Here is a 23,835-nt window from a genome sequence, read left to right as displayed (position 1 = left end):
TGCTTGCAGCCCATTACAAAAGACTCAAGTTTCCTAAGCTCGAGATCGCTCAGCTGTACTGCAAACCCACTGTGTGCACAGCATCAACCCAGACAGTCCACACAGGAGTTAAGAGGCAAAGGAAACCAATGCAAATATGAAGATTATGATGTTTGCGATGTCATGAGGAATAAAGTCTTTAGTCTCTGACCCAGGAGTCTCATATCTGCTGCCAGTATCCATGGAGCTGTGGGAGGCTAACTCGTTAGCTTCCAAGTACAGAAAAACTTCAAACTCTTCTCAGTTCTTGACAGAGTTTGGTGATGAAACTGGGATGCTGACAGAGACAGGACCTTCTGGGAGAGACAGGACAACCCTGTGGGCTGGGTTAAAGAATATGAGAATTCCCTGGGATCTGGTGGCTAATAACCTTGCCCAAGTGGTGGGGAAGAGGGAGAGGTAATTTAGTAAATCTAAGGTATTTGCCTTACAATCTCCACATCCTAGTGGGTTGTTTCTAAATAGCAAAGAATCCACTATTAGTCCCTATCACCCTCATTTATTTTTTTCCTACAATTTCTTTTACATAGCCAGATTCTTTACATATATATATATATATATATATATATATATAAAAAACACATATATATACACACAGATATATATATGTATATTTTTGGCCACGCTGCACGGCTTGCGGGATCTTAGTTCCCCAATCAGGGATCGAACCTGGGCCCTTGGCAGTGAAAGCACGGAGTCCTAACCACTGGCCCGCCAGTGAATTCCCTAAAAATAATTTTATAATATTTAATAAATTTATAGTCACATACATTTCAGAAAAGTCAGCTCCACATACCTGCCCCTTCCTGTCCTCCTCATTAGACTAATATGACTTTGAACAACAATAAAATCAAAACCATACCCCTTTCTTTCTTCAAATAATTGAATGTTTAGTATCCTTCAAAATCCCTACTACAGAATGAACCATGGGCTCCCCTTCGGTCAGGAAATGGAATCCAGATTGTCCGACTGAATCCTCTGCCATCATCATCGGGATGTCGCTATTTATGTGCGCGGATGTGAAGCAACGAAGAGAGAAACACTAAAAAAAAATGGCTTTAATACACAATATGTACAGATCACTCACTGTTTCGTTATAATTTCCCAAATAATTTTAATGATAATTTTCATAATGGATTTTAACAGCTGCTAGGTTAATTCCGTCACATTAGCATTTGAAAGTATGTTTCTTCCAGTTATTTAAAATTTTTCTAAACATTTAAATATACAGTATATTTTCACAATAGATTGTACCATCTTTTTTCCACTACAAAGAATTAACTCTCATCTCTAGTAATTTCCTCTGTGCAAGAATGCAGAATATAGAATAAGCCTAAACAGGATCTGAAGAGGCAGGGTTACAGAAAACCTTCCTTCTCTAACCATATTAAGCCTCATTTTTTTCTTCTTCCAGTTAAAAGGGAAACACAAGCCCAAATTTATCTTGAGTCACAACCGAAGTTAACATATGCTTATTTCTCTGTGACGTTCTTAATGCGCAGAAACCAAAACAAGAAATGGTATTAAATAAGAACTTCCAGGTAAAATTTAAAAATAAATCCAAAAGTTAAAGTAGACAAAAGGTAACGGGAAAATTCCCATACACATGAAAAAGATTCCTTCTATTCTGCATCCTTGATTTTATCTATAGATTTTAACAATGATTTATGATGTTCTCAATGACCATTTAATAAAACTATGAAATTCATAAAGAACATGAGAGAAATAAAATTATAAATTTACTGATGCATACAAATTGGAATCTATATTAACTGTCTTGCACAAATAGGAAAATTTTGAATTAATTTTCCACAAAATCATTCTGAAATATTTACACAAATCAGCTTATTTTAAATAAAAAATATTTTTAGGATTATGATACCTATGTACAAAACATGTACTTGTACCCTTTACTTAACATTCTAAGTAAAGGTGTCTTTGAAACTTTTTTGCTATTATACAGTGTTAGTACCACACTACATAATAAGTATGTAAGAAATACAAGAGCTCTTCTGCTCAGTACATTACAAAGTCATGTTCAAATGCTATATACATTTTGCCCAGAAGGATTTGAAAATGCTACTTAATGACTTCTTAAGTCACTGGACTGATTTTTTTTTTTTAAGTTTTTAAAAAGGATATTCCTTTAAGGATATGGCTCCTTTAGCAAACAACCCAATTAGCAAATGGACAAAAGATATGGACAGACATTTCACTAGAGGATAAACAGATCGCAAAAGAGCACATGAAAAGATGTTCAACATCATTATTAATTAGGGAAATGCAAATTCAATCCACAATGAGAAAACCACACACTTATCACAGTGGACGAACGTGAAAAACGGTGACAACATCAAATGCTGGTGACAACGTGGAGAAAGTGGATCCCTCATACATTGCTGGTGGGAATGTAAAATGGTGCAGCTATTCTGCAAAACAGTTTGGCGGTTTCTTGTAAAGATACGGCTCATTTAAATTGGAAACCTTATCATTTATTTTCTACACAACATAGGTATCTATACAGACACATCCATTTTATTTTAATAAACCAAATGTAATGTAAAGTGGGGGGAAAGACAATGGAAATAGAATAACAGAGAATTTCCGAAACATCCGATTCTGCAGGTTCCTGCCTCTATCATTCCCATTCCCATTCCCATGATCATTCTTGCATCCTTCTAGGGGCAAAGGTCCCATGGGAATATGGTGACAAAATAACCAGTGACTCACAGTACATGCTGGTGCCAAAATACTTACAGCTATGAGGATCCCAAACTTTAAAAAACAATGTGATTCTCGACGGCCTATTTGACTTCTCTGGAGTTACCCCTTTAGGCTGGTTTGAACCAGATGACCTGGATTTGAGTATGCAAGATGAGGACTCTGGGACCAGATAGATCCAGGGTGTGTTTTGGGCTTTTAATTTTAATTGAGAAACATGATATAAATTTCCCTATCAAGAAACACATGTAACATCAAGGACAAAATGTATACGCAAAAAAAGTTGCACTTACAAACACAAAGTACAAATTCATCCCACAAATATGAAGGCACAGAGTTAAGTTCTGTGGAAGCAGACATGTTTTCTGCTTTCAGGGAACTTCTAGTTTGGTGGAGGCTTGCCCAGAGGCAGATAAAAGAGTAATCATCTCCTTTGTTCAGAGATGAAAAGGAAACAAAAAGGCAGATCAAATCAAAGATGATCTGGAGACTACATTAATCCCATACTGAAGTCATAAATTCACTCATTAAGACCACAGAGAATGCAGACATGGGGGTGAGGGTAGGTGGATAAAAACAGCAGAAGACAATTACAGCATGACATTTTTTTCCCCACCTCATTAACCAGCAAAGCAGAAACGCTATTTATTTTAAGATACTACTACTTCTTTTTGCTAACAACTATTTCCTAAGGTAAAAATGAAGCAGAGAGAAAAGGATTACGATAGACACTCTACATTCACTGAGTCTTCAATTTTCTTCCAACAGTCGACATCACTGGTTCTCAACTGCGGGGGTGATTTTGTCTCCCAGGGGACATTTAGCAATGTTTGGAGACATTTTGCCATCATTAAGTAGATGGATGCTAGTGGGTAAAGGTCAGGGATCTGGTAAACATCCTATAATACATAGCACCCAAAAACAAAGAATTATCTGTCCTCAAATGTCAATGATGCTGAGGTTGAGAAACCATGTCATGGTTGGATATAAAAAAATTTAAAAATCAGTAAGTCTATAGTATAAAAGCATTTAGTACCACTTTAGGAAGGATTGTACAGGAAGATTCTCCTTGATAAGATAGCTACAGATCTCCTAAAATTATCTGATAGACCCATAGTAAGGAAATAAAACATGCTGAGAAATATTAGCATAGAAATTTTTTTAACTTCAATTATTAGCATACGTATGAAAAATAAACTTGAAAGGACAATTTTTTGCTCAATTAATTCTGATAATCAGCACTTTCTACAACCACAAAAGCAAATGTGGTCATGTTTCTGATTTAGGTCAAATCTGACAAAAGATCTAGTAAACTGTGTTACTAAAAAAAAGGCCAGACATATTAAAAATAGAAGATTAACTTCTAAACTAATGGAAGAAAAAATTAGCCACTGATTTTTGAGGAGATGCTCAATTCCAGTAGAAAGATATTCAAAGTTATTTTTCCACATTATCTAAAAGATATTTCTCCTTTATTTTGTGGTTTCATGATGAGAAAGAACAATGTGGAAAATGAATGAAATAACAAATGTTTAGGTATTAATAATATCACAATTCAGTACATCCTAATACAAAAAGACAATTATTTCCTATGGACATCATACCCACTGAGGAGCAGACGCTATAAGAAATAGTAAAACAGAGTGGCTTTCATATGACTTTGATAAGAAAGCTTTTAATTGGCCACTAAGCTTTGTAAAAAAGGATGTGAATAACAGAAAGAATGAAATGAGTAAGATGTTATCTACATAAGGGGATCTGACTTATTACAGTAAACAAAACACCTTGACTTAACAAAAATATTTCCAAGTCTAGTATCTATTCCTGTCTCTGAAATGGACATACATGATAGTAACAGCAAACTTCCCTATAACAGTCACTTCTTTAATTACATTATTATTTAACAGTGAGTTCTACAACAGTAGGACTTTATGTGATATGATAAAGCCTGACCAAGAGGGAAATAAATACATTATTGCTGCAAATCTAAAAGGAACCTAGCCCCAAAACAGGGAGGGGCAAATAACATGAGAACATGTTGGAAGGTGGTCAACTTGCCTTAGGACAAGTTTATATCTGGCCTGAAGCTACTCACAACTCTTAGCTCTTACCTTACTCTACCTTGTTTCTATCAAGTGAGTTTGAAAATGTAGGACTCATGCTGTTCCTCTCTGTAGATCTCTGGCTCAGTGGCTGAGGGGCAGTCACTAGCTTGACTACACTCCCATCCCCTCTGTCAGCTACCTCACTGCACAAATCTCAGAGAGATGAGTAGATTGGACAAAAACAAGAAAGATACCTGGACAAGCAAAATACCCCAATGAAGGCAATTCTTAAGTCAGCAATAAATTAGGGCACTTTCTTCAAATTAACCTCTGTCGACTAGGCACTTAATAAAAATAAAAGACGTTTACACCAGCATCTCAACAAGTAAGAAGGATAGAGAAGAGGAGAAGAAAGGCAAGATTTATATTTACTACGTGTATTTTGTAAAAAATGAGATTTTATATTTTACCCAGAAATTTTTGAAAGAATGCTATCTGAGAAGGAAAGTATTCTCCTATTCCTTATGAATCAATACCCAATGAATCAATACCCTTTTTGGTTTTACTAACTAAAATGATTTTTTTCAGTGTTTTTCAATATATAAAGAAAGCTCAGATTTTGGTTAAACAAGGAAAAATTAAGGCAGTGTCTTTAAACCCAATAAGGGAAAGAATTGACTACCAAATGAGCCTATCTAAGAGAGACATATTGAGCTAACATTTGGATACAACACTGAACAATTATGGCTTTAAATAGAAAATATTAAAATTCAAATATCAAAATTCCACATTTTCTTGGTTATTCTTTCTTTTTAACTATATGGACTTCAAAGAGCCCACTTCATTTTAAAGAATTAAGGAAACACTTTTCACATCATTTTGGAACAAAACACGAACAGTGCTTGACCCGGAACTATTAACTCAGATAGTAAACAATTATGTTCATATTGGCCCAGTACAAACAGGAGGAGGACCCGTGACTGTCAAAACATGGCTGGAAATAGCTAGCGTCCTTTGGAATTTGCTACAAAACAGAAGATTTAAAAGTTCTGAGGTATTGTTGCCTTACAATCTTACCAAGGTTTAGAATTTTTTCAATGAGGAGTTTTGTTTTGTTTTCAAAAAAGCAGTGCTTTTTCTCTCCGGTTGCAGAGCTCAGCTCCAGTCTTCTCCTCTCATTCATGGTCGTATTGTTGTCCCTGAGCTTTGTCTCATCTGCACATCACAGCAACCAGCCATGTGTGGTTTCAGTCATTCCGTTAGTGCTATGTCTTGTTATACCAATTCATGGAGCGTTTCACTGCTTTGACCCAGTTTCCCATATTCTTTTCATATTCTTGCCATTTCTTCTGTGGCTTGAAAACTATTTCACTTTGCCTCAGTTTCTTTAGTTCCTCCTTGTCAGTCCAAAACCCTAGAGATGAAAAAATTTACTCTCAAGTTTTAAGGCACATAATGAGTCCGTAAAGTTTATCCACAAACCTATGTGAACTGGTGCACAGGTGAACAGTTATTACTTTAAAACACAGTTCAAACTATTTTGTTGCTTTGAGCTTGGTTAGATTGACTATCCCTGGGAATAAATACATCAGGGTTTAAAAGTCTTTTGGTATCTAACTAGCAGCTTTATTTCTGTGTGGAAGGGCACCAAATCATTTCTAGAGCAACCACATCCTGCCATCATTTAATTTCATGACTAGCTCTTAAGAAAGAAAGAAAGAAAAAAAACCCAAGTAAGAAATAGTAGGGGCTTCTCTGGTGGCACAGTGGTTGAGAATCTGCCTGCTAATGCAGGGGACACGGGTTCGAGCCCTGGTCTGGGAGGATCCCACATGCCGCGGAGCAGCTAGGCCCGTGAGCCACAACTACTGAGCCTGCGCGTCTGGAGCCTGTGCTCTGCAACAAGAGAGGCCACGACAGTGAGAGGCCCGCGTACCGCAATGATGAGTGGCCCCCGCTTGCCACAACTAGAGAAAGCCCTCGCACAGAAACGAAGATGCGACACAGCAAAAATAAATTAATAAATTAATAAACTCCTACCCCCAACATCTAAAAAAAAAAAAAAAAGAAATGATATACTTTCTTTTTATACAACTTAAAAAAAAACAATGATAGGGCTTCCCTGGTGGTGCAGTGGTTAAGAATCCGCCTGCCAATGCAGGGGACACGGGTTCGAGCCCTGGTCCAGGAAGATCCCACATGTCGTGGAGCAACTAAGCCTGTGAGCCACAGCTACTGAGCCCACATGCCACAACTACTGAAGCCCGTGTGCCTAGAGCCCACGCGCCACAACAAGAGAAGCCATCGCAATGAGAAGCACGCACACTGCAATGAAGAGTAGTCCCAGCTCACCACAACTAGAGAAAGCCAGTGTGCAGCAACGAAGCCCCAACGCAGCCAATAAATAAATAAATAAATTTATTTATTAAAAAAACCAAAGCAAAACAATGATAAATTAAGGTTTTTCTTTTTTTTTTGGCGACACTCTGCAACTTGTGCAGTATATTAGTTACCCGACCAGGGAACAAACCCGGTCCCACAGCAGTGAAAGCACAGAGTCCTAACCACTGGACCGCCAGGGAATCCCCCAAGTTAAGATTTTTGTCATATATCTTGAGGTAAGAGGCAACTCCTCAGGATATGCATAAAATTCAAAGTTGGGGATTAATATAAAAAATAGTTTCTTTTTCAAACTATTGCATTTCATACAAGGCTTTTAACTTCCAGTTCAAGATAATCTTGTAGTTCTGGCATATATTGTTCTTTACAAAGAGGATCATTTATAATAAAAAGCAGCAAGAAAACATATTATAACTACGATCATACATAGTCTGAAATGGTAGCGATCCCTTGTTAATAAACTTGGTACATCTCACTTACTCTGAAGTATTAACATGGTTGACAAGTCTTCAAGAAGTACATTTTTCTCCTACCAATAAAGCTGACACATAAAATTCTTTCTTCTAAAAGTTTCCATCAGGCCACATTCTATTTACAAAGTCAGTGTTTTAGACTGTCTATATTTAAAGATATTAATTATTTTATGGAAGTTATTAAAAGACTAAAAATAATCTTTATTAGTGTACTACAAGTAGATATATCTAGTCATGAAAATAAGTATGTTCTTAAAATTCTTATTTCCAGAATTTATTATTTACACTTAATGGCATACATACTCTTAAAAGTCACTTTATTAAATGTGTATTGAACAGACCCAGTTTCTGGGTGAATTTTGAAAATACAGAGAATTTGCGTAGCCTTCATGTCTCATATTTCTTTTTTTTTTTTTTTTTGCGGTACGCGGGCCTCTCACTGTTGTGGCCTCTCCCGTTGCGGAGCACAGGCTCCGGACGTGCAGGCTCAGCGGCCATGGCTTACGGGCCCAGCCGCTCCACGATATGTGGGATCTTCCCGGACTAGGGCACGAACCCGTGTCCCCTGCATCGGCAGGTGGACTCAACCACTGCGCCACCAGGGAAGCCCCATGCCTCATATTTCTGAGAGAGAAGTAATCCAACCAGAAATTTCAGATTCTCTGAGGAGGTAAAACTGTTCCCTGTAGTTAGTGAAGTATCTTTGTATTGAAAAGTTTTGAAATTAAATACAGATAAAATGAAGTAGATACAACTCAAGCCACTATATTATATGTAAGAATAACTTGCATGTGTCTGTTATTTAAAGTGTATTAAATGTTCAAGAGAATTTGACATATTTAGCTTTATAAGGTGATAAGTGTAGATCAATTTGATTAACTTTATAAACAATATTGGAATGCTTATGAGCATTTGGCTTACTGTAATGATAAGCTTAATTTATTCATTTTTCAAGAGTTGTTTAAGTACTGGAGAAATTTCCTTGTTATAGTTCTAAGTTTGCTCAATTAGTCATGTGAAATTATTAAAAATAACATCAGCTATATTGTACTTAAGAGTTGAAATACACAAAGTAACAAATTTGTAAACGGGAATGACTATTTAAGGGGAAGTTATTTTCTTCAACTTGAATTAATCAAACACCAATCAATGAACAAATGAAAGTGATTGTTTCAATTTTATTCAAAGTTAACAGATTTTTAGTAGAATAAAGTATAAGGTGAACTTACCAAGATTTGATGCTTTTTGGGTCCATAACTTTAATTGCTAAATAACAGCCTAAACTTTTAAGTGTAAGATATCCTGTTTTGTACAAACACTCCTCCCTTCCATACAGGAACACAGGAAAACACTCCCAGTGTCCCAAGCGACATCCTGCTCCTAAAGAGCCCTCTAACTGGCCTCCCCATGTCTGTTCTTTACTCCTCCCAACTAATTAGTGAAAACACTAATTGCCAAAGTGATTTGTTCAAATATAGATCTAACCATGTCCTTCTGCTTAAAATTGTTCAGTGGCTCTCCAATGCATTCAAGATCAAGTCCAATCTCCTCTATATGAAGACGCCACCATGACTGGACCTCTATGTACCTCTCCAGCCTCCCCTCTTGCTCTCATCCTATCAGCACCATAATGGGCCAGTACCTTTGCACGAGCTGCCTTCTCTACTGGACCACTCACCTCTATTCTCTCACCTGGTTGTCTGCTAACCCCTTCAAAATTGAACTATACGTTGTCGCCTCTGGGAAAGCCTACACCAATTGCTTGATACTGTGGCTGTTTGCTGGGCTTATCACAGAAGAATAATAATGGGTTGACTTGCTTGACTGCTCCCACTGGAGACTCCCATAGCAGGGACTATATCATTTAAACTCTATTATTCCCAGCAGCGACTCTCATGAAGCAGGTGCTCAACAAACGTTCACTAAATGAAAGAGTGGAGTGGTTTCTAATGCCAAAGACAAGCTTATCTAATCAGAAAGTTTACCCAGAGACATTCCCTTGCTAAAGACCAGAGCAGTTGAGAATTAGCTTTCCTGGTCTCATTCTTCTGACTGAAGGAGAGCACCAAGGAGGGAGGAGGTGCAACCAGGCCCACCCACAGAAGAGATCACTGGAACATTTTGCGAGTGATGTGCATATGTGTATGGGGTCTAATGGACACCAAGCCTTTCCAGACCCTCTCTATCTATAATTTTGTGATTTGGGAGGAGAAATGCTATCTGTAAGAAATGGTTTTGCAAGACAGCTCTCGTTTTAGTAAAACCCACACGTACCAACAGCAAGGCCAGCTAGAGAAGCTGCACCTACGCAGGACATATCAACGTGGACGGGTCTGTCTATCGTCTCATTAATCAGGTCTGAAGTCATCTGCATGACAAAACTGTTCTTACAAACTCCTCCATCTGCTCTGTGGGGAGAAAGATATTGGAGATAAACTACTGTAACAAAAGCATAAATACATTATTAATTCTTTTTTAAAAAGCCACACTTTTTTTTTAGATCCTTGATTTTATTTTTAAAGTTTAAAGATTCTTATAATACACATATGGGTGCTAAGATCCTCTCAGATTCCATATTGGGTTTTATTCTCCTTAAATCCAAAATTAGCTTTCCTTCCTCTCCAAATTCCTATGACCAAGAATTTTGTTGCAAAGAAGGTAAGCATAAGTTCTTTTTGAAATCCTGAATAATCATAATCATGAAAATGCCAACAGCAGCTACCACTTAACTTCCAATTTCTAATTAAATCTATTAGAAACAAAGTTTACCTACCGGATTTTTCTTACAGGAATGTGGATCTCTTTCTGCATCACCTCATATAACTGTTTGTTTCTAGTTAAAAAAACAAGGAAACTATTTAGAGGCAGTTCATATCATAATAATTCTCTGTTTTTTTCCAATCTAGAATAATAACTGTGGTTTTATTTACATGACATTTATAAAATATGCAAAAGAAAACACTAAAGAAATATATTAGGCTAACTGGATGTCAATAACAGATGGTCAAGTAAACAAGAGGTTCAGGCCCTTCTGTTTTTCACTTTGATGCAAAAGAACATAATTTTTATTTCAGAACTAAATTTAATCTATTACCATTCCTGCAAATAAAAATTTAAAGCAAGCATCCATTTAATAGGTATGGATGACACACCATAAATAGCATCTAATAGAAATCAAATATAAAAATAATGGTTTTGTAATCAGAGAAAATGTTATTTTAAACATTACAAATGTTCCATTTGTTCCATTCATGACAGCTGCGTTTTTAATTTTAATGAGCTACACCTGCCCCGTAACAAAAAGACCAAAAGAAATATACATAAAGAATAATTCTGATGAGTCAATCTTTGAGTATAAAAGAAGCATTATTAGTTAGAATTCTCCTTCATGAATAAGGAAATAAAAGACTTTGAAAGTCCAAATTTTGAATCCTTTATGCTTAATAAATTGGATATTTTAAAAATCATTCAGTTTTCAGATATCAAATCTAAGTGGTACTGGTACTATTAAATGTGAAAAAAAAGAGAGGCAAAAAAATTAGTAATAAGAATAGATTATATCATATACAGTATGAATTAAACTAATGGTATAAACAGTTAAAATTAAGAAATTTAAAAATTTAGTTTAGTAGAAATTAATAAAAGGAAATAGCGATACTGTATGGGGAGGGGGGAGTTTCGGGCAGGTTCTGGTACCTGAAAGCTATGGACTCCAATATTGCTCGTACAAGGTGGTATTTATTGGTGGAAGACTTCAAACCCATAAAAGAGGCACATGCACAGGGGTCATTTAATGGAGCCTGAAGTAAAAGACAGTAATATATTATTACTGCTCTAAATTATATCTATAGACTTGAAGGTATATTACACAATAAAAGCATAGCCATGTTAGAAAAAAAAAGAATGCTCATTTAGAGATAAATAGTTTTAACATAAATGATAGCCCCAAAATGATGTTAACTATTCAAATAACCTTTTGATAGGACTTAAGCAAGGATGAGTCACAGATATCAGACATATGGGCTGGATCTTCTGTTTGCACCTGTACCAAGAAAAGGGACTGAAGCCCAGAGTAATAGATTATGAAATGCTTAGCTTGATATATGAGGAAAATGGAAAGCAATGCCAGTATTTCCCCTTTTCTCCAACTGTAAAGTGTTTACACTGAAACTGTTTACTATGTAGAGTGGTTTTTTGAGGATATTAAGTTAGACTTAAGATAAAAAAACTTCAAAGCAAAAAAAGTGTTTTCCAGTATCATAACTTACACCCAATATGTTGTCAGACTTTCAAAGTAAACTCTATTTCTTAGCTTAAATAGTGTTTTTTCTTTTATTTTATATAGTTTATTTATTTATTTTTGGCTGCATTGGGTCTTCTTTGCTGGGCACGGGCTTTCTCCTAGTTGCGGTGAGCGGGGGCTACTCTTCCTCGTGGTGCACGGGCTTCTCATTGCAGTGGCTTCTCTTGTTGCAGAGCACGGGCTCTAGGTGTGCGGGCTTCAGTAGTTGTGGCTCGCGGGCTCTAGAGCACAGGCTCAGTAGTTGTGGCGCACGGGCTTAGTTGCTCCGCGGCATGTGGGATCTTCCTGGACCAGGGCTCAAACCCGTGTCCCCCACATTGGCAGGCGGATTCTTAACCACTGTGCCACCAGGGAAGTCCTAGGCTGGGTCATTTATGATATTAGGCAATAACACTAAAGAATCTGCCTGCCAATGCGGGGGACATGGGCTCGAGCCCTGGTCCAGGAAGATCCCACATGCCGCGGAGCAACTAAGCCCGTGCGCCACAACTACTGAGCCTGTGCTCTAGAGCCCGCGAGCCACAACTACTGAAGCCCGCGTGCCACAACTACTGAAGCCCGCACACCTAGAGCCCGTGCTCTGCAACAAGAGAAGCCCCCGCTCGCCACAACTAGAGAAAGCCCATGCGAAGCAACGAAGACCCAATGCAGCCATAAATAAATAAATAAATAAATAAATAAATAAATAAATAAATATTTATATTAAAAAAGAGAACATAGAGCTGTAGATTTAAAAGAAAAGAAAAGAAAAGAAATGACCCTGCCTAACATCTGCGTTTAAAAGGCATAATCTTGAGCTGGAATTATGTATTCATCAGATGAAGTTTGTATGCATCTTTGTGTAGCCAGAAATGCAAGACGATTCTGGGACACAAAGATGAAACACAAAGATCCCTGTCAGGCCTTGCCATCTCACAAGGAAACAGACAGAAGAGTCCCAACACACCTACGCAAAGTCATGACAGAGGGACAGGCTAGTGTTGTCAGGAAATGATGGTCCCCAGAAGCTCCTTCTAGCTTCAGAGCTTGACATACCATCTTTACCTGGAAAACTTTCTACCACACCTCCTCCTAGTTAATCCTACTCCCCTTCCAAATTTTGGCTCCGCTTCCTCTGGGAAAACTTCGAATCCCAGAAACTAGGTCAGGTTCCCCACTATCCATTTTTATGGAACCTTGTAACTTCCCATCATATCATGTGCCAGTTTATAATCACAGATGTTTGTGTGATTGTTGAAACTCCATCTTCTGTGCTACACTGTTAGCATCACAGGCAGAAACGCATCTGATGTGCTCACGGTGTGTCTCCAGGGCCTAGCACTGCACCTAGCCCCACACAGGGGATCAATACATATTTGTTGAATCCATGAACAAATAATACTTTTCCTAATGCCTTAAATGAAGAAATTCTATATTACATCTTATCTTTATCATAGCCATGATTTTCCTCCTTGTGATCTTATCTTTCAAATTTATTTTGAAAGAGAATTTTTCAAACTTATTAAAACATCTTTTGGTGATTCACTCAGTAAAAGCTAAGTTATATAGTAAAGCTGGTCTATATACCAAGTGATATAATACTGTATGACAAAGATGGGTCAGACTCAGCCGGTTCAATTAGTCCCTAGTAGTATGTGATGGGTTTTTTGTGTTTTTTATGGCTGTGCCGCGTGCCTTGCAGGATCTCAGGTCCCGACCAGGGATGGAACCTGGGCCCCGGCAGTGAAAGACCTGAGTCCTAACCATTGGACGGCCAGGGAATTCCCTTGCTATGGTTTTTTTCTGTGTAAAAATTACTTCTTCCAATATACCACATAAAATCCTGGCCTGAAATCACTTTTGTACAAATAGCTATGAACATAATTTACCGTTAGTAATAGGCCAACTTGAGGGGTTATAAATTCCATAGAAACCTAAAAATTTCTTAATAGGTTACAATGTCCCTGCATTTGTTAGTCCAACTGAGTCTCTCTTTGGGATGATAAAGTAGGAAAAACACTGGCAAGGTACTTTTAAGGGCCTGGTCACACCTTGCCAGGGCAGACAGCCTCCAGCCACACCTCTAATCTATCACTGCCAGGCCCATCAAGTGAACTTTCCAGAACAGCAGGACTCAGCAAAGTTGTGTGTGGCTCTCTAAGCTAAACCAGCAGACTCCTGCCCGGGCCACAGGTCCTTGTCCCCACTGGAACCTCAGCCTAATCCGCTGGGGACTTGCACAATGGTTAAGGCCACCATGCCTCTTGTCCTTGTCAACCTAGACCCTAAAAGTAAGTTCTTCTGGCTCCAGTTATGTATTCCTGTTGTCAGAGTATTTTATGCTCTCCCAGGAAACAGCAGAGCGGTTAAGAATCTGGACTCCGGAGTCCTAAAGCCAGCTCTGTCACTCACTAGCTGTGTGACACTGCCCAAGTGATAGAACTGCTCCAAACCTCAGCTTCAGAATGGGATGATAAGAGTATCTTCTACCTTGTTGAGTGACTGAGGATTAAATGAGACCGATGCGTGTAATGAATTTAGGACAGTGCCTGAGACATAGCGAGTATTTACAGGTTAGCTGCCACTATAATTTATATTTTAATTGTCATTTCTTACTCAAAGCCTTCCCACTATTACTCACTTTCTTCATAACTCTTTTACTATGCCTTTTCAACTTTTCCTTCTGTTGTCAATAAACTCCTCTAACTCTTAAACAACTCTGAGACGTGCCTTCCACTGATTTTGTGGTTGGTTGCTATAACGAGCCTGGCTCTGTGCTGGGCAAATGGCTTCAGCTGCAGCTATGGAGTGGAAGGTCCACAGGCTTCCATACACAAGGACCAGAAGGACTGTTCTAGCCTCCCATGACCACCGTCAGCCACCATGCATCTGCTGTCAGCAGACGCGTCGCCTCCCCCGTGTTTGCTTAGGTCTGCATCAATATCGTGCTTTATATCCCTTTACCGTTCCATGGCTCAGATGTCCCAGTCACGCACAGAACTAGGGGGGGAATTACAGGGGGAGGGGTTCTCAGCAAACTGCTTGAATCCTTGTCTAAAGCAGCCATGTTTCATGCCCTAGTCCTACTGCTGCCACCACAACTGCAGGGGGTGAGCACAAGTCTGTCCAAGGCTTGAAAAGACAAGGTGGCCCAATCAGATTCCCTCCCCTGGAATCTGAAAAAGGAAGCGCTTCAGAGGGAACAGACGCGAAAAGGATGCGCAAGATGGAAAAAGGTTGTTGTGTTTATATCCAAACTGTGAAAAGGCAGAAAGTATAAGGAAAAGAATGACAGTTAAACAGAAGCTATGAGGAAGAAAGGGTATAGAGCAAAGCTCGTAAGGAGAAGGGAAAAGCAGAGCCACAGAGAGGCAGAAACCACAGAGAAGAACACTGAGAACTGCTACGTCAGTTGCCAACTCCTTTCCAATCCTGGTGCTCAGGAGTGTGTGAACAGCCAGCTCCTCTTGGGCGGGCAGGGGAAGAGAGGGAGGTGCTCAAGCAAGCCTGTTCCTTGCAAACCCAAGAACCTTCACTGGAGCATGACTCCTCATCCGCTGAAGACTGGCACTTGGCTCACGGTCCTGCCATCCTACTATGTATGGCCAACATCAGAGTAACTTTAACGTCAGGTAGATGACCACTGATTCTTGCCTCCGATACCTGCGAGGGATGCTCTGCTCTAGCATGCCCCTCCCCAAACCTAGACAAAGCCACAATGGCTGCACCAATTGATGCCACTCTGTGTACAGTCCTATGCTCCAGCCCATTCCCTAAAGTGGCTGCCCCACAAGTTCCCCCTGTCCTCGAAGTTCCTCCAATGCCCCTTTCTCAGATGACACCCCTGAGGCTATTAGGAGCCTTCAATATCCTGCCCCCCATTACCTGCAACTGTAACAATATTCTAAAATTAAAGGCAGTATCATAGATACTTGACCCTTCCTTCCTTCCATTCTCCTAGCCCACATTTTCTCTAGTTGTTGACGTTGGCAACTTACAGGTGATCTCCCCACTATTTTCTGAACAGCTTAGTATCAACACACTATTGTTGTTTGAATTAACTTTTGGTTTCCAATTAAGAGTTTCATTTTACTTCAGGAAATAACGAGCCTGCGGTCCTACCCCACCCCACCCACTTCAACATACTGCCAGGTTGCAATCATGGCAGCACAGGGACATTTTGTTAGCAACATGAAATTAAAATCACATCTGTGATAGTGTTGTCTAATCTTTTAGACTTTAGCTATACTTTGGTTTTTCTAATCACATAGTTTACATTATTTTTACAGGCATATGAACTGGTGGAGAAGTTAGAGTTGCCAAGACAGAGTCACAACTAGGTCCCCCAGCACATTTTTCAAAAAGGGAAGAATCCACAGTAACCTAGTTAAACCCTCCCTTTGCTGATGACAACTATTCATCCAACCTTCCTCCTTAAACCTCAATCAGACAAATATTCTTCATTACCTGTCCTATCACGGATGCCATTTAGGTGCCTCACATCACTCTGAAGAGGATGCAATGCAACCTCTTTATGTAGTTAATAAACTTTTAGTCCTTTGTGATAAAGTATATAGAAGGAAATTATTACAGATATTAAAATAATGCTCATTTAAAAATCTAGTTTGAAAATATGGTATTTTTAGGGATTTAAAACCATCCTGATCTAACTGCTTTCACCAGGTTCTACATTGTATTATCCAAACTTTTTTTTTTTTTTCCAAACTTTTAAATTTTGGATTTTTTGTAACTGATTGTTTGAGTATAGATGGACTAGAAGAAAGGGAAATTTTTATTTTTTGAAAGAAAAAAATATTTAGAGGAGTATTAAAGGACTAATTATCCCCCCAAAAAGGAATTTTGTTTATAATAATATACTTGAAAACAGTTTGTAAAAGTCTTTGTAACACTATGCTAAAATTAAAGGTAGTATCAACAGATCTTTCAATTAAATACAAAGTTAAATATTACAAAATCAAGTATTTTACTGAGTTCACTTTTTAGTTAGGCAAGGTAACCAACATCCCACATCATAACGGTTAACGAAAAGAAATTCTGATGTTTTTTTAAAATGTTAGGGACTTGCCTGGTGGCACAGTGGTTAAGAATCTGCCTGCCAATGCAGGGGACACGGGTTTGATCCCTGGTCTGGGAAGATCCCACATGCTGCAGAGCAACTAAGCCCGTGCGCCACAACTACTGAGCCCATGCGCCACAACTACTGAAGCCCGCACACCCTAGAGCCCACACACCACAACTACTGAGCCCATGTGCTGCAACTACTGAGCCTGCGTGCTGCAACTACTGAAGCCTGCGCGCCTAGAGCCCATGTTCCGCAACAAGAGAAGCCATGGCAATGCGAAGCTCATGCACCACAACAAAGCGTAGTCCCAGCTCGCTGCAACTAGAGAAAGCCTGCACGTAGCAATGAAGACCTGATGCAGCCAAAAAAAAAAAGAAAAAAAAAATTAATGAAACTTATAAACAACTGAAAAAAATAAGGTATAATATATACCTTAACATTATTTTTCTAATTGTCAGTGGTACACCTCCTCTAACTAAAGAATGCTGATCTATTTTCCCCCACTGGTAAATGGCTATTTTTGGTCATGATAAAGTAACCATGGGTCTTATGTAAAAGTTCTATAATAAACCTGCCAACTTTTAGTTTTCACAGAGATGGAGTTCTGAGCAGAAGCCAGCAGAATTTGCCCTGCCCTCTCGTGGAATTCATGCTAGGTCAAAACACAACTTCTCAGCCCTAGAAAGTACCTTTCACCTCAGTTCTGTTCAGTGCCCACATTTTCAGATACATAATATTAGGTGTGAGTATGAAGAGGGAAATGTTTGTAATTGCCATTAACTTAAAAAAAAATACCTGCAATCCACTAAAAGATGGAACAAAATAAACTCCTTCAGAATCTTCCAAACTTCTGGCCATTTTTTCAGTTTCAGCAGCATCTGTGAACAGATCTGCAAAAACAAAAACAAACAAACAACAACAACAAAACCCTAAAACAAAACGAAGGGGTTGGGGAGGGACAAACAGAATTATGTTATACGACTAGTATTCACCTGCATCAGCATTTATTACGAATATAATGTGAGAGGTCGCTCACTTAAAAGGGTCAGTACAAAGGCAATCTGCTCTAGTGCTATCTGGGTTCTCCCACTGCAGAGGTTTATGGCCCATGGAAAGGACAAGGGAGACAGAAGACCCTCTTAGATGGGCTCTGGATGTAACGGGCCTTACTTTTTTCCTTTAAAGATAATTGGGCTGTTTAAGAATTAATTCTATGTGTTTTTTGGCATTAAAAACTTTATTCTCCTAAAGGTTACACCCATTCTAGTTTTCTGATGAAAAGATCATCTACCTATAACAAACAAGAGAGTCAACTGAAAAACTATTCCATCTAAGGAGTTCAGTAAAGGGCCAGTAACACAGAGATACACTAAAAGTCAATCTTTATAAAACAAACAAAAAATCAAGATCTAATTTATTTAGTATACTTTTTTATTGAAGTATACATATAGGAAGATGCACAAATGCTAAATGTACAGCTGGATGAATTTTCACCGTGTGAATACACCCAGGAAACCAACACCTAGGTCAAGATACCAACTTCTTTTGCTCAACATCATGTTTGTGAGATTCTTTTGTTACAAGTAGTTGTACTTCATTCATTCTCATGCCTGTATAGTATTCCATTCTCACCATACACAGTTCATTCAATTATTCTACAGCTGATATGCATATGGGTAGTTTCCAGTTTTGGGCTAATATAAATAGGCCACTTTGAACACTCATGTACCTTCTTTTTGGTAAGCATATGTATATATTTCTGTTTGTTATATACCAAGGGATGGAATTGCTGGTCCTAGGATCTTCACATTTAGGACTAGCTTTAGCAGATATTGCTGAATCGTTTTCCAAAGTAGTTTTGCCAATTTAAGGCTCTTGCCAGGCATATGAGAGTTCCAGTTATCCCATATTCTTGTTAACAATTGATACTGTCTATGGTTTTCATTTTCACTGTTTGGTGGTATTGTACAATAGCTTGATTTTGTATTTCTCTGTTGACTAATGAAGTTGAAATCCTTTTCATTGGCCATTTGGATACCCTTGTTTGTAATGTGACTCCTGAATAAGCATGTGAGACTGACAGCATAGATCAGATGCAAAAGATCAGGAATTGGTCATAATAAATATTGCTGGCCTTATACAGTAATACTTAAGTTGGTTTTATTTTCTTGTATGTTTTGTTATTCTTATAATGAAGAATTGATTAAAGACAAGACGTTTAAGGAACACCTATGATAAAACTATGGTTAATGAGGATCGCTCAATAATTATTACAAATTTTACTCAAAATGACAGTTATCAGATCCATAAGTTACATTCATTTGTTCAAAATGTCCAATAACACATCAAAATAGACAGCACTTCAAAAACTAATATATTAAGAAGAAAACACTGCTCTTAAAATCTATACTTTGAAGAAATCATGTCTAAATGTCTAAATTTTTCAACCAAGATGTGGAAAACATACTAGATGGCTGGTTTGAGGAAAGTTTTTGGTAACAGACAAAGAAACAGGGGGAAGAAAATCTAGTTTGTCCACATTCTTTACTGGTTGTTCTGTCCTTGCTTGAAGAATTTCTCTAAACAATCTTCTACCTAAAATGCTCACCAGTGAGCTGATTAATGGAAAGTCCTGTGGAGTAGGCAGACTTCACTCTGTCTCTGCCAGTGAATGCAACTAAGAATCCTGGATGCAATACACAGAAAAGCTATCTGAAGACTCAAAAGAATAAGCTAGCAGTCCAACCAAGGAACTCTGAGTACCACCAAACCAGCAGTGAGTTTCCTGTTTTTTATTTTCTCTGATATCTCCTGTCCTAGAATCAGGGACAGCCTGAAACCTGAAACTTGGGTCTGTACACCAGGTACAAATATGAAGAGCTTCTGAAGAAGCCCCTCTTTTTGGTCTGAGGGGTGAGAGTCAGGGGTCTCCACAGGACAGAGAGTGGGGAAATGATCCTGTTTTTTTGTTTTTTGAATGTTTTTTCATTCTACCTGAATGAGAGAGAAAAAACATTGTATCTTCATGTTTTTGCAAAAACAAATAGGAAGGATAAACCAAAAACAAATGTAGTGATTATCTACAAGAGGTAGGAAGACAGGGTGAAGGGAGAGGAGAGGGAGTCAACTGCTCCTTCTTTTATGAATTTGACTTGGAAATCATGTTAAAATTCCACATTAAAAAATGTTTTTAAAAAGGATGCAGAGGGAAAAAAACTAAAAATGAATGGTAACAGAAACAAATGAACACAGTTCTTTTCAAATTAATAAACTCACCGAAGGGAGAAGAAAAAGAATTAATCCAGGTAATTTGAATAGCATGCTTGGACCATATACCCTTAATATAAAGAAAAAAAAAACCTTTGAACATTGTTTGTTGGAGTGGTATGGGTCTAGTAACTCAAACTCTTTGGTGTATATTTTAAGATTGAGCAAATAAGTACATAATATTAATGTTGTTGGGAGCCAGGTTCTCGACGTGGTTTTTTCCACGTCGAGAAAAAACAAGTGGGAGACAAAAATATAGAACAGGGACCCTTCTCTCTCTCACACACACACATTTCCAGCTCTGCTACAAAGGCATTCCAGTCATTGTTCTTATATGTTTTTTAATTTTTAATTTTTTTAAATTTATCAAATTGTACATTTACTTATTGGCTGCACTGCATAGCTTGTGGGATCTTAGCTCCTCAACCAGGGATTGAACCCGAGCCCTCAGCAGTAAAAGTACGGAGTCCTAACCTCTGGACCACCAGGGAATTCCCCCAGTCATTGTTTTTATTTTTTTAATAAATGTATTTATTTTTGGCTGCATTGGGTCTTCGTTGTTGGGTCTTAGTTGCTGAGCACGGGCTTTCTCTAGTTGCAGCGAGCGGGGGCTACTCTTCATTGCGGTTCGTGGGCTTCTCATTGCAGTGGCTTCTCTTGTTGCAGAGTTTGGGCTCTAGGCGTGCGGGCTTCAGTAGTTGTGGCACGCGGGCTCAGTAGTTGTGGCTCGCAGGCTCTAGAGCGCAGGCTCAATAGTTGCGGCCCATGGGCTTAGTTGCTCCGCAGCATGTGGGATCTTCCCGGACCAGGGCTTAAACCCATGTCCTCTGCATCAGCAGGCAGATTCTCAACCACTGCACACCAGGGAAGTCCCTCATTGCTTTTAAATACCAATTTCCCACTAAAAGGAGGCAGGGCTCATTGGAAAAGTGGCTAATTCCAGGGCAGGGATACAAAAAACACAAGATGAGCTTAAAACCACCTTGTGCCAGAAATTAAGAAAGTGCTCAAAAATAATACAGATAGACACTTCAAAGACATAGAAGCCAGTCTGAGGAAGTTTTCACTGGCCAAATCTGGGGCTATTTGAGCATGAAAAAAAATAAACAAATAAGAACGGTAAAAATTATAACCTGCTGAATAAAATAAGAAACCATGAGTTTATACCAATAATAAATTAACAGAGGAGAAGGGAAAGCTCTTCCTTATATAACAGAATGCTAACTAATAAACAGAGGGAAAAATGGAGTTAGAAAGCACCATTTTGCAACTATCAGAGTGAAGACTGATCCGGGTAGGAATCATCAATGAAAGCTAAATTTAGGGGATGGGGGAAGTTTGGTGAGAAAAGGGGTATCTAGCTAATCTCAAAGTATCTCGCCACATATTATTTATTACAAAAAAATGGTAATTATACAATGGAGAAATCAGAAAATATCTTATGCACTTGAACAAAACTGACAGAAGCAAAACAGGAGTAAGAGGCACTTTGCATCTCCAGGTATGTATTCTGAGAAAGACACATTATCACTTATGTATAATTTCAGTCCAAACTATATAACCTGGATCTAGACATGAAACACCCAAATTGAGGGACATTCTATAAAATAACTGACTTATATTATTCAAAAATGTCAATAGAAACAGAAAAGTTGATGAAACTGTTCTAGATTAAAGGAAATTATACAATAAGCAATCCTGAACTGGACCCTGTATTGGAAAAAAATTGCCATGAAGGACAGGATTGGGACATCTGACAAAAGTATTGTACCCACCGTTAAATTTTCTGAAGTTAATAACCATACTTTAGCTATGTGACAGAATATTCTTATTCTTAGGAAATACATAGTGAAATACTACAGGGAAAGAAGTAAGATGCATGCAAGCTATTATCAAAGAGCTCAGAAAATTATATAGATATTTATCTATCCTATAGCATATTGGATGGATAGATGGATGGGTGGGTAATAGATAGATAGGTAAAGCAATTATGGCAAAATGTTGAAACATAGGGATAATCTGGGATAAAGGGTATACAAGAATTTTTGTACTGTTTTTACAAGTTTGAAATTATTTCAAAACAAAAAGTTAAAACAGTTCTCATTTTCTCTTTCTCCACCCCCCCACATATACGTATATAAACTCACTGAAATGTATATAGGGTAACTTAGATATGTTTAAAAGAGATTTAGTTTATCAATCTACCTTTTATGATTTGCATACCTATATCATTTTTGGCTTGGAAATTTAAAATGCTTCTCTTTATTTGCATATTAATAAGCATTCATCATTTTCATCTAAGTACTAATTTTTACAGAATTATAGTCATTTTCTTTATTTTCTGGACACTATTAAATTGTGTTTCAAATGTTTTCCTTGGCCCTATGCTACTTAAGAAAAGACATTTCAAATTTCCATGTGGCTAAGTACCATTTAAATACTGTTTTTACTATTCATTTCTAACTGTATTACATAACAGGCTGAGATGTTCCACTCTTGTTTTTTTGGGTTTTTTTTGCGGTACGCAGGCCTCTCACTGTTGTGGCCTCTCCCGTTGCGTAGCACAGGCTCCAGACGCACAAGCTCCGCGGCATGTGGGATCTTCCCGGGCCGGGGCACGAACCCGTGTCCCCTGCATCGGCAGGCGGACTCTCAACCACTGAGCCTCCAGGGAAGCCCTGAGATGTTCCACTCTTGCTTGTCTAAGTATGGCACTGAGAAAAGGATTTGGTTCTGTGCATGTGTGTGTGTGTGTGTGTGTGTGTGTGTGTGTGTGTGAGAAAAGGGATTTACACAGACTTGAAATAAAAACATAGATGAACAGGAAGAAGAATGAACAACAGAAAAGATGTATACTCCGTTGTCTATTCTTGACCAACAATTTGCCCCATAAATTACACATCACAGAATTAAAAGCATTTATGGGAAGGAAAAAAAAATACCATTTTGAAACATTGGACAGGAACATTACTTTCTTTTGTAGAGCACGCATGCACACACATAAAATCTTTAAGCCCAGCTTAATTAGGGTCTCTTTTTAGTGTTAAGATCATTTCAATCTCTTAAAAGGATATCCAAAACTATGTTCTTTTTTTTTTTTTTGCGGTACACGGGCCTCTCACTGTTGTGGCCTCTCCCATTGCGGAGCACAGGCTCCGGACGCGCAGGCTCAGCGGTCATGGCTCACGGGCCCAGCCGCTCCACGGCATGTGGGATCTTCCCGGACCGGGGCACGAACCCGTGTCCCCTGCATCTGCAGGCGGACTCTCAACCACTGCGCCACCAGGGAAGCCCCAAAACTATGTTCTTAATGTATGGAAATAAAGTGTTTACATTACAGTAAGAAAACTTAAATCAGTTTGGTATAAGAACAGCTCAAATAAAATAGAACAAAGAGAAGTCTGGCCTACTACCAGGAAAAAAATATATTTTTATTTGGAAAACACTTTATTTGTATCCTTTGCTTTCTCCATTTTGAGATCTTTGTTCTAGATCATTTTGGGTAATTTCTTCAGAAAGTATATA

At 38.3% G+C, this 23,835-nt stretch overlaps 1 protein-coding gene across 1 annotated transcript in view; it reads right to left on the bottom strand.

The window, feature by feature from the left end:
* Positions 1-1,077: 1,077 nt before the first annotated feature.
* Positions 1,078-23,835, bottom strand: part of GK5 (glycerol kinase 5) — a 77,602-nt gene continuing 54,844 nt past the window's right edge. Inside the window, exons 12-16 of the mRNA XM_030873311.3 lie at positions 17,839-17,972; positions 11,375-11,478; positions 10,452-10,511; positions 9,953-10,086; positions 1,078-6,219 (exon numbers count right to left, since the gene is read on the bottom strand). Of these exons, the coding sequence (XP_030729171.1) occupies positions 6,071-6,219; positions 9,953-10,086; positions 10,452-10,511; positions 11,375-11,478; positions 17,839-17,972 (581 nt within the window). The 3' untranslated portion in view covers positions 1,078-6,070. The remainder of the gene's footprint in view (positions 6,220-9,952; positions 10,087-10,451; positions 10,512-11,374; positions 11,479-17,838; positions 17,973-23,835) is intronic.

Source organism: Globicephala melas, chromosome 4, assembly GCF_963455315.2.
Source record: "Globicephala melas chromosome 4, mGloMel1.2, whole genome shotgun sequence".
NCBI classification, from domain to species: domain Eukaryota; kingdom Metazoa; phylum Chordata; class Mammalia; order Artiodactyla; family Delphinidae; genus Globicephala; species Globicephala melas.
The sequence above is the reverse complement of the archived record's forward strand: the minus strand, read 5'-3'. Positions and strand labels throughout refer to the sequence as shown.